Source organism: Ictidomys tridecemlineatus, chromosome 8, assembly GCF_052094955.1.
Source record: "Ictidomys tridecemlineatus isolate mIctTri1 chromosome 8, mIctTri1.hap1, whole genome shotgun sequence".
Taxonomy (NCBI): domain Eukaryota; kingdom Metazoa; phylum Chordata; class Mammalia; order Rodentia; family Sciuridae; genus Ictidomys; species Ictidomys tridecemlineatus.
This window is the reverse complement of record NC_135484.1, coordinates 122,365,702-122,375,976: the sequence shown is the minus strand read 5'-3', so window position 1 is coordinate 122,375,976 and position 10,275 is coordinate 122,365,702. Positions and strand designations below refer to the sequence as shown.

Sequence of the window (10,275 nt, the reverse complement as noted above, 5' to 3'; positions counted from 1 at the left end):
TCTAAAATTGATTATGATGATGGTTGCACAAGTCTGTGAATATGTTAAAAAAAAAACACTGATTTATGCTCTTTAAATGGGACCTGATGGTCCTATTATCCTCCCAACATCCTGGACTGCATGTCTAGGGCAACACCCTGTTACACAGTAGATACTCCTGAGAACTTGTAGGAATGTGGGTTAGCAAAGGTGTCTCAGGGGTCTTTGCACAAGTCCCTTGAGAGCAAAGGGAGAATGTTGACCTACAAAGGAGAGGGAAGCACACTGAGAACACCCTCCATGTTGACTAGTAAGAGGAACAGAGGTAAGTGCCTGGTCTAGGGAGAGAGACAAAGGCAGGTGGCCTTTGAGTGACATGTGAGATGAGTGAAGGCTGAGCACAGTGGCACATGCCTGTAATCCCAGTGGCTTGGGAGGCTAAGGCAGGAGGCTCATGAATTCAAAGCCAGCCTCAGCAACTTAGTGAGGCCTTAAGCAACTTAGTGAAACCCTGTCTCTAAATAAAAATAAAAAGGGCTAGAGATGTGACTCAGTGATTAAGTGCCCCTGAGTTCAATCCCTAGTACCAGAATAAAAAAGGGGGATGAAATGTGAGCCAGCATGGTGGTGCATGTCTATAATCCCAGCAACTCAGGAGGCTGAGGCAGGAAGATCATAAGTCCTCAGCAACTTAGCAAGACCTTGTCTCAAAAAAAAAAAAAAAATTTAAAGGATCAGGGATGTAGCTCCTCTGGGTTCAATCCCCAGTAACCAAAACAGGAAATGGATTTGTTGAAGGAAGGACCCCAAGAGGCAATTAAGCTGTGGGAGCTATAGAATCTTATTTTCACCTGCTCTGTGCAGTTTTCCCACCCATTCCTGCAGTGTTCAAATAGTACCTTAGCCTACCTCAACCCCTTACTGACTGTGTGACCTTGGGTAAGTTACCTAAGCCTCAGTTATCCTACCTGTAAAATGGAAATGAGAGTAAGTACATCCTAAAGCTTAGAAAAAAAAATTATTATTTTAAATTTTTTTGCACTGGGAATTAAATCCAGGGCACTTTGCCACTGAATTACATCCCCAACCCTTTCTATTTTATTTTATTTATTTTATTTATTTCATTTTTTATTTTAAGACAGGGTCTTGCTAAATTGTTTAGGGCCTTGCTAAATTGCTAAGGCTGACCTTGAATTTGTAATCCTTCTACTGTCTTCCAAATTGCTGGGATTATAGGCTAATGTTGTTAAGATTGAAATAATCTTGCAACACATCTAGTTCATGGTAAATGTAAGATGATGGGAGCTATTGTTATTACCACCCAGAGTGTCACATCTGACAGGCAAGCCATGCCACAAGGGGTTGCGCCAGACTGTGACAGATGATAGGAGGGTGAGTGCTTCCTTTGGGCTCTTTCTTTTGGGCCTCAGAATGACACAATCTTTTTTTTTTTTTTTTTATAAATATTTTTTTTTTTTTTTAAAGAGAGAGTGAGAGAGAGGGGGACAGAGAGAGAGAATTTTAACGTTTATTTATTTTTTCTTAGTTCTCGGCGGACACAACATCTTTGTTGGTATGTGGTGCTGCTGAGGATCGAACCCGGGCCGCACGCATGCTAGGCGAGCGTGCTACCGCTTGAGCCACATCCCCAGCCCCAGAATGACACAATCTTATGCCCAGTTCAGTGGGGGGAAATACAGATTTATGACCCTATGGATTATAAATCCATACTTACCCTGTCACCTACAAGGAAGGTAATAAGGAGGGGAGCTGGGCATGGCCCTGAATTTGCAGTGTGCTGTCTGGAAGCTCCTAGTGTTAACCCAGGTGAGGTGGAGCTGCCATGGTCCTGAGTTCCTGGATCCCATAACTGACAAAAAAACACAACTAAAAACAACCCTGTGGCTGAGCTCACTGAGAAGTATGACCAGGAGCTCAAGAAGACTCAATTCACCAAAGCTGTCCCAGTGAGGAAACAAGCTCCATATTTGCAGGCTCAGTGATCAGTACTGTTTGCAGACCCAGTAACTAGTAAGTTCACCAATGTGATGATGAAGACAGAAAATGAAGTACATGACACAGACTCTAGAAGCTATAAGAAGGAAGCTTCTAGAGAAGTACCATGCTGCTGTGCAGAGGAACAGGCAACCATCAAATTCAACCCCTCCATAATCTTCCTCTGAAAAGCTCTGAGCCTTGATGGGGTTGGTACCCATCCTCAAAGGTCACATTTCCACCAGGTCCCTGTGTCCCTAGATGACTTATATGATAACTGAGGACTGAGAAAATAACCACCTGAAGATGCGGAGGCCAGAGGAAATTGTCACACAAACTCCTAGAGGCTTTCAGCAACCTGGGACCTGGAATCAAGAGGAAATGTGGCATGCACAAGATGGCGGAGGCCAACTGCTCCCTGGCCCACTACCATGGGTGGCAGGAGAGTAGAAGTTCCAGGAGGAGCTCAGGGGCCTCTGCCATAGGAAGCCACATGAACCACTGTCACATTGAAAAATCCCTTAGGGTTAAGGGCATAGTTCCTTTTTAAGGGCAGGCAGACCTCACAAAAGTGATGAGCAGCATGTTTATTGCCCATGAATCTTTCTTTCTGTGGGGCTAGAACTGGCTGTTCCTGCCACATCTCCTTATAAAGAGATGACATATCAACAGGAATTTACTCCAAGAAACTTAGTACCCAGTCTTTTCTTCCCTCAGCTTGGTGTGGGCCTTTAGGTAATATGAAAAGAAACAGTTTTAGTATCAGAAAAAAAAATTATTAGAAAAATCTCACCATATCTGGGCACAGTGTTGCACTCTTATAATCCCCAGCTACTGAGAAGGCTGAGGCAGAAGGATCCCAAATTCAAGGCCAGACTCAGAAACTTAATGAGGCCCTCAGCAATTTAAGAAGACTCTGTCTCAAAAAAAAAAAATTAAAAGGATTGGTGTGGGGGGTAACTCAGTGGTAAAGGATCTCTGGGCTCAATCCCCAGTACTCAAGAAAAGAAAAGAAACGAAAAAAGGAAGGAAAATTCTCACCCTGAGCTGTTGTAGCATGTGATACAGAACTACATTCATTACATCTGTCTGGAGAGAAAAAGAAAAAAAAAATCTGAATGGCCAAAGGCGGTTTGTTTAAGGAATAAAATATTTAAATGAGAAGCCACTTCTCCCTTCTTATCTTGGACTCCTTCTCCTGAGTGTGATTCCCTGTGGGGAGCATCACACTGACCCCTCCCAAACTCAACCACAGAGTTAATTGCAGCCATGTCACTATCCCACTGTGGCCTAAGAACTACCCTACATGGTATTGCCAGGGCAGCCTCACTGGGACAATGTGCAGCATTATCATCAATCCCCCTTGCTTGCTCAGAGATTTTCAGTCTCTAATGCACTTTGTCACCATCTTTTTTTTTTTTTTTTTTAGTTGTAGGCAGACACAATATCTTTTATTTTATTTATGTGGTGCTGAGGATCGAACCCAGGATGTCACACATGTGAGACGAGTGCTCTACCACTGAGCTTCAGCCTCAGCCCAACTCTGTCACCATCTTAATTAAATTTCATAACAACCCTGTGAAGTAGGCTGTACAGCTCCCTTCATTCCATTCCACAGATGAGAAAACTAAGGTCTACAGAGATAAAAGATTCTCCTAAACTGGCATGGCAAGAAAGGTTGTAAGGCAGGAGGGGAAATGTGATCTTCCAGCTTCTGGACAAGGGCTCTTTCTCCTATAGCTTCCTTCCTCTTGGATAGGAGAAATGATTCTTGCTGTTTCAGCCACCATTTCCACCAATAACCACAATAAAAATGTAATAATCAGCTGAGCATGACGGCACATGCCTGTAATAGTGGCTTGGGAGGCTGAGGCAAGAGGATAGCAAGTTGGAAGCCAGCCTGGGCAATTTAGTCTCTGTCTCAAAAGACTGGGAATGTAGCCCAGTGGTAAAGTGCCCCTAGGTTCAATGCCCAATACCAAAATAAAAAATTAAAATTAAGATCAGTACACCAGCAGCAGTCTCCATTGCAACACTGGCCTCTTTATTACGTGGCAAATTACCAAGCCCCTCTCTTTAAACAACAACTAACCTTAAGCCAAAGACCACTCTGATGGAACTGGCCAGAGCTACCCAAGACCCTCCTCTGTTGCAGACCCAGCTTTTCTAAGCCATCAGTGCTGAACTTCACCCCCTCAGCTCAGTGTTGCCTGCATATATACCCTGCCCTCCTTTCTGGGCCTCAGTATCTCCCCTGCACGTGGGGCCCTGCAGGACCTGGAGGAGTTCTTAGGAGGACTAGCTGGAAGAGTGTGTGTAAAAACACTATGCCCCAAATCTAGTTGGTATTTCTGTTAATTTCATATTGTACTTGAACATTCCCTGGACAGATAATAAGAAAAATTAGCTTGAAGTCACTGTCTGTGTCACTTGTAAAATTTTGTATCACTTGTAAAACTTCTCTCTTAGTTTCTCCATCACTAAAAATAATCCTATAATACCTTCATCATGAATAGAAGGTTAAACGGTGAAATGTGCAGAGTATGTATGAGCTGAGAAGGGCTTAATGAGATACAAGAGGAAATATCAGTAGGCTGTGGGAAGGCCATAGCAGGAGTGTAGATCAGGCTCTGTGTGCAGTCAGGTGGCTCAGGAAGCCAGTAGAAGAAGAAAGAAAATGACAGAGGCTTAGTGCATTAGCTTTCTGTTACTATAACAAATACTTGAAATAATTTATAAAGAGAAATAATTTATAAAGAAATTATTTATAAATAATTTATAAAGCTGTCAATTTAGCTTCCAGTCCATGATCAGCTGGCCCTGTTTTTTTTTTTTTTTTTAAATGGCCTGTGGCAAGGCATCACATCATGGTGGGAACACGTGGCAGAGCAAAACCACTCATTTCATGGCAAGCCAAGAGCAAAGAAAATGAGGAAGGGACCAGGATCCCACACTCCCCTTCAAGGGCACCCCTCCAATGACCTAATTACTTCCCACTTTAGGCACCAACCCCTAAAGTTTCCACCACTTCCAAATAGTGCCACACTGGGGATCAAGTGCTCTTTCTCCCATGGCTTCCTTCAGCCACCATTTCCACCAATAACCACAATAAGAATGTAACCATCAGGATCCAGGGTCCCCCAGGGGAGGCCAGGCAGAAGCCTATGGATGAGAGGTCAGAGAGACCATTTAAAAGACATTCCAGGTCCAAACTAGAGCACTTGTAGAGAGATGGGGAGGAGGTTCACCCTCTCCTTCAGTGTTGCTGAGCGCCTGCCCTGGTCCAGACACTGTTCCTGGTGCCAGGCATGCAGCAGTGAAAAATAGACAAAGTCCCTGTCCACTGGTGCTTACACTAATGACTCTGGGGAACAGAGTAGGGGATTTCTGACACAGGATTTAAAAGTGCAAATAGGAGTGATTATAGTGAGGGGGCAACCAGAAAGAAGGACAGAAAAAAATGACACTCCAAGCCTGAGAGAATGATGTTGGGCCTGAAAATGGCTCCTTACCCTTGCCCTAGGACCAGGAGAAAACGAGACAGTCCAAAGAGGGGAAGTAATTGGGCAAGGAGGTGGAGGCGATGGAGAAGGGGTTGATGAAGGAAAAGGTGGGTTGATGGGGGAGGGTCCCTAAAAGGAATTCCCAGTGCACCTTCTCACTCAGGCAGGTGGCTCTCTAGGGCTCTGGCGTAGGTCCTCCTGTTGCCTGCTCTCTCTCCCACATGCTGTCTAGTCTCCTGGACCTGGGGTGCTCCCGGGCTGTATGGAGCACACATACCTGCACACTAAGAGCAGGGTAGACAGCGTGGGGAAAAGAGAATCTAGAGACCCAGTCAGCACCGGGCCCCTCCTGCTAAATTCTTTCTGCACTTTTGTAGATTAACTCTCCACTGTCCTCACACCAACTCCTGTTCAAGGATGCTGAGCTCCTGGGAAAACCAGAAGGAGGCTGGAGAAATGTCATTGTGACCACAGAAACTATGTCATCCCGTGGGAACAAAAGTATCAGATGTTCCTGTAGGCAGGATTGTTGGCTCCAAGTTTCTCTCCCTTTCCCCTCCCTTTTCTCTTTTTCTTTATCAAGGGCTACTATGCACTCAACAAATGTTCAAAGTCTGTGGTGTGGTTCTCCGGGGCACAATGCACTAAGTGATGCATGTAAGGGAGGAGATCCATGTATCTCCACTTCCAAGAAGTGTGACTTTCTGGGGAATAAAAGATAAGCATAGACAGGTGACCTCTGGTTCTCTGTGTCCCTGTGAATAGAAGGGTATTATCCCACCTGGCCCTGGTGCTCGCTTCCTGGTCCTTCTCCCTCCCTCCTATAGCAGGTGTCCTCTCATTGAGTCCTGCTACCTCTCCTCCCCTTTTCAGACTTCAGCTGCAGTGTTCCAAGAGAAGCCAGGAGAATGAAGAACTCCTGGAGGACACTGAGTATTGACACCTGGGTGCAAATAAATATTCCCCTAGCTGGTGCCTGGATACTGATTAATATCTCCCCAGGACACCAATTAATATTCCCCCAACTGCTACCTGGGAATTGATTATGGATACCCCAGATTCTAGGAGGCTGTGCTATGGCCCTTGTTCCCCATCCAGTCCCAGGACCTCCCCCTCCCCAGGACACACCAGGATTCAGAATCCCCCAGGGGAGGCCAGGCAGAAGCCTATGGATGAGAGGCCAGAGAGACCATTCTGAAACCAGCCCTCCCACCCAGACAAGATGAGACCATGAGGCTCCACCCACATACACCTGGGCTTTGATATTTCCCAAAGATGGGGATGATAAGAGAGGGTCAGTTCACAGGGAACCTTAGAGAAACATGGGGATGGCTAGAAAACTGGGATGGACCAAATGCATTTCAGTTTATACCCAGAAACAAAGACACCGACAAGTAGCAAATTCAAGAGTTGCTTATTTTATTGGAGATTAGCGTGGAGCAGTAAGGGAGGAGGTAAAAGTGGGGATAATGTTGGAAAGTGCTGATGGAACCTGATTCAACTTGTATCATGAGGGGCTGGAGCTCCACTCCCTCCTCTGACTCGGGGTTCCTCTCACATCTCTACTCCCACTGCTCATCAGGGTTCTGAGGATTAGGGAAACCAGCTGGGGTGTTCCAAGAGAGGCCAGGAGGAAACCGATTATTGATACCTGGGCGCAAATGAATATTCCCCCAGCTGGTACCTGGATACCGATTAATATTCCCCCAGATGCTTCCAGGATACCGATTAATATTCCCCCAGATGCTTCCAGGATACCGATTAATATTCCCCCAGATGCTACCTGGGAATTGATTATGGATACCCCAGGTTCCAGGAGGGCGTGCTATGGGCCTTGTTCCCCAGCCAGTCCCAGGACCTCCACCTCCCCAGGACACACCAGGACTCAGGGTCCCCCAGGGGATGCCAGGCAGAAGCCTATGGATGAGAGACCAGAAAGGGTGCTGGGAAAGAGCTTGTCTCTGGGCTCCCAGCAGATTAGAACGTGGCAGCTGTCCTGACTCTGAGTTCTTCTGGAGAAGTGAAGTCTCAGATGAGGGCTCTTCCGGGTGAGCAGAGGATGCCACAGACAAAGGACGGCCACCCAGTGGGACAGCACCAGCACTGGAAAGGTAAGGCAGTCCTTCAGGTGGCATCTCTCCCAGCTGGTCCTCGTTTGCAGCATCCATCTGCCAAGGATCCTCAGAGGGCCAGAACCCCAGAGGAGGCCCCCAGGATGGAGGCCACCTCCGCACCCTAGATCCCCCTGCAGGTTGGGAGCCATCTGGTGGAGGAACATTGGGCTTGAGAGGAACTCCCTCTAAGTCATTAGACCCAGAGTTTGGTTTCGGCTGAGGATGTCCATAGTTGGTGGGACCAGTGAAGGAAGGTTGTCCCAGCAGAGGCAAGTTTGTCCCCAAGTGGGGAGAAACTTTCTCCTCCATGGCACCGATGCTCCGGGCAAAGAAGCCTGAGGGAAAGGAAGACGAAGCAGTCAATGGACTCATTTTGGTACCAAACGTCCTCCTTTTCCTGATTCTCTTCACTAAAAGTCCCTTCACTTCCCCAACACCAATTCTTATCTCTTCAGGGACCCAAATCTGTACCCTCTGTGTATATCCTGCTGCCTTTACCCTCCCTGTCATTCCAGCTCTGGAGGGACCCATGTCCCCTCCTGCCCAAGGACCAGGCATGGACTTCATACCTGGGAGATGCAGACAGACCAGGAGCAGGCCCAGAGGAGCCCAACTCCCTGCCACACGGGCCAGCATCCTGCTCGTCTCCAGCATCTCCTTCAGTCCAAGACAGCACCTTTATCCTGTTAGTGGGGTGGGGGACAGAAGAAACAGGCTGGGCCAGTGGTTTTAGAGACAATAGATCTCACGGTCCACCCTCATTCTTGATTCAGTCTGTGGCAACAGGTGTCACTTGAATGTCCCAGAGAAAGCTGGGTGTTTCTATGCCTGGCTCCTTTCCTAAAACTCCCTGCCTCTTCTTGATCCAGGTGTTCTGGCCCACAGCTCATTCTTGGTTGCCAGATCTGCCTTTCCCTAGTCCCTACATCAGGCCCACTAGGACCTTCACCCTTGGGGGTCCCAACATCCTCATTGCCTCCATCAGTAATAGAAACACTTGGTTCTTCTCTCTCTTTGTGATCCAGATCATTCTCACCCAGCACTCTCCTTCATGCATGCACATATCTCCATCTTGAACCCCACCTACAGGGGATTCTGGGGCATGGAGTGGCCCCCCATCTGAGGAACTGCTTCTACACATATCTCCTTGCCTGTATCTAGGGAAATAAAACTAGTTCCCATCCATGAGATGACAGTGTATTAATTTCCTGTTGCTGCTATAACAAAGTACCACAAACTTAATGTTACAGTATTGGAAGTCAAATGTATTATGTTACAGTTTTGGAAGTCAAAAGCCCAAAATGAGTCTCAACCAAAGTGTGGTAGTATGCATCTGTAATCCTAGCAAATGGGAAGTCTGAGACAGGAAATTAGAGGCCAGCCTGGGCAAATTAGTGAGGCCCTATGCAACTTAGTTTCAAAATGAAAGGGCTGGAGATATAGCTCAATGATAAAGCCCCTCTGGTTTCAATCCCCAGTTTAAAAAAAAAAAGTCTCCAGGTTAAAAATCTAGGTGTCATCAGGATTTTAGGGAACAATCTAATCTGTTAGCTCTCCTTTTCCAGTTTCTAGGACTACCTGCATTCCTTGGCTGGTGATTCCAAACATGCTCTATCTTTCCCAAACACCAGGTTCTTCTCACACTGTATCAAGTGTCTTCCTTTTGCCTCCCATATGCACTTTTTAAAACCTGTGATTATATTGGATCCACCCAAATAATCCAGGATAATCCCCTTAAATCAAGGTAGAATGACTAACAACCTTAACTCCATACACAACCTTATTTTTCTTTGCCATGTAATATGACATATTCACGGGTTCCAATGATGAGAACATGGACATCTTTGGTGATGTTGGGGGTGTTGGGCATATGGTCAGATATGTTCATAAAATGTATGAAATACTGAGAGAGAGCAGCTGTTTCCAAGGAACAATAGAGCTGGACATTTTTTTTTTTAAGGGATAATGAAACTAGAAAGCTTTATTTATTCTACTTATTAAGTTTCCTTTTTTTATTGGTTGTTCAAAACATTACAAAGCTCTTGACATATCATATTTCATACATTAGAAAAATGCTATTGTCAAATGGCCATGACTTGCAGCAGAGCGGTGGGAGAATAAGGTCTGTTAACTCTTTGTCTATTTTTAAATATTGGTATGTTTTACATATGGTTTGAATGTGTCCCCCACAGATTTGTATACTGAAGCATGGTCCCTAGTGTGGCAGTATTGAGAAGTGGTAAACTTTTTAGAGGCGAGGCCTAATGGAAAGCAATTAGGTCATTGGGATGATCAATGTTGGACTCTTGGAGTGGATTAGTTCCCACTAATTCACTAATGGGTGTTTTAAAAAAAAAAGAGTGAGCCAGACCATGGAATTTTCTGGCATTCTGTCTTGCCATGTGATCTCTCCCTCTCACATGCAATTCTGACATGTTGGGACATAGTCAAGGGGTGGGGGTGGGGTCCTCACCAGAGCCTAGCAATTACTAGTTCCATGCTCTTGAATCTAGTTAAATGAACCTCTATTCACTGTACATTACTTAGAGTCAAGTATTTTGTTATGACTCAGAAAGTTGGCTGTGAAATACAAATATTTTAAAAATATTTAAATAAAAAGTTAAGGGCTGGTCTATAGCTCAGTGGCAGAAATACACTGAGCCCTGGATTCAATCATCAAGAAC

General features: G+C 45.7%; 1 protein-coding gene and 1 pseudogene across 1 annotated transcript; one reads left to right on the top strand and one right to left on the bottom strand.

The window, feature by feature from the left end:
- The first annotated feature begins 1,755 nt into the window (after positions 1–1,755).
- On the top strand, positions 1,756–6,417 carry LOC110597094 (small ribosomal subunit protein uS7m pseudogene; annotated as a pseudogene).
- Positions 6,418–6,989: 572 nt separating this feature from the next.
- Positions 6,990–8,227, bottom strand: C8H6orf15 (chromosome 8 C6orf15 homolog). The gene is made up of 2 exons (XM_005341065.3): positions 8,161–8,227; positions 6,990–7,926 (listed from the first exon to the last, which is right to left on the bottom strand). Exons 1-2 carry the CDS (start codon positions 8,225–8,227, stop codon positions 7,040–7,042), a joined length of 954 nt encoding a protein of 317 aa, XP_005341122.3. The 3' UTR covers positions 6,990–7,039.
- Between the last annotated feature and the right edge of the window lie 2,048 nt (positions 8,228–10,275).

Coding starts and splice junctions, on each gene's coding strand:
- C8H6orf15 (XM_005341065.3), bottom strand. CDS start 8,227: ATGCTGGCCCGTGTGGCAGGGAGTTGGGCTCCTCTGGGCCTGCTCCTG. Junction 7,927..8,160: donor GGTCTGTCTGCATCTCCCAG/GTATGAAGTCCA, acceptor CCTTTCCCTCAG/GCTTCTTTGCCCGGAGCATC.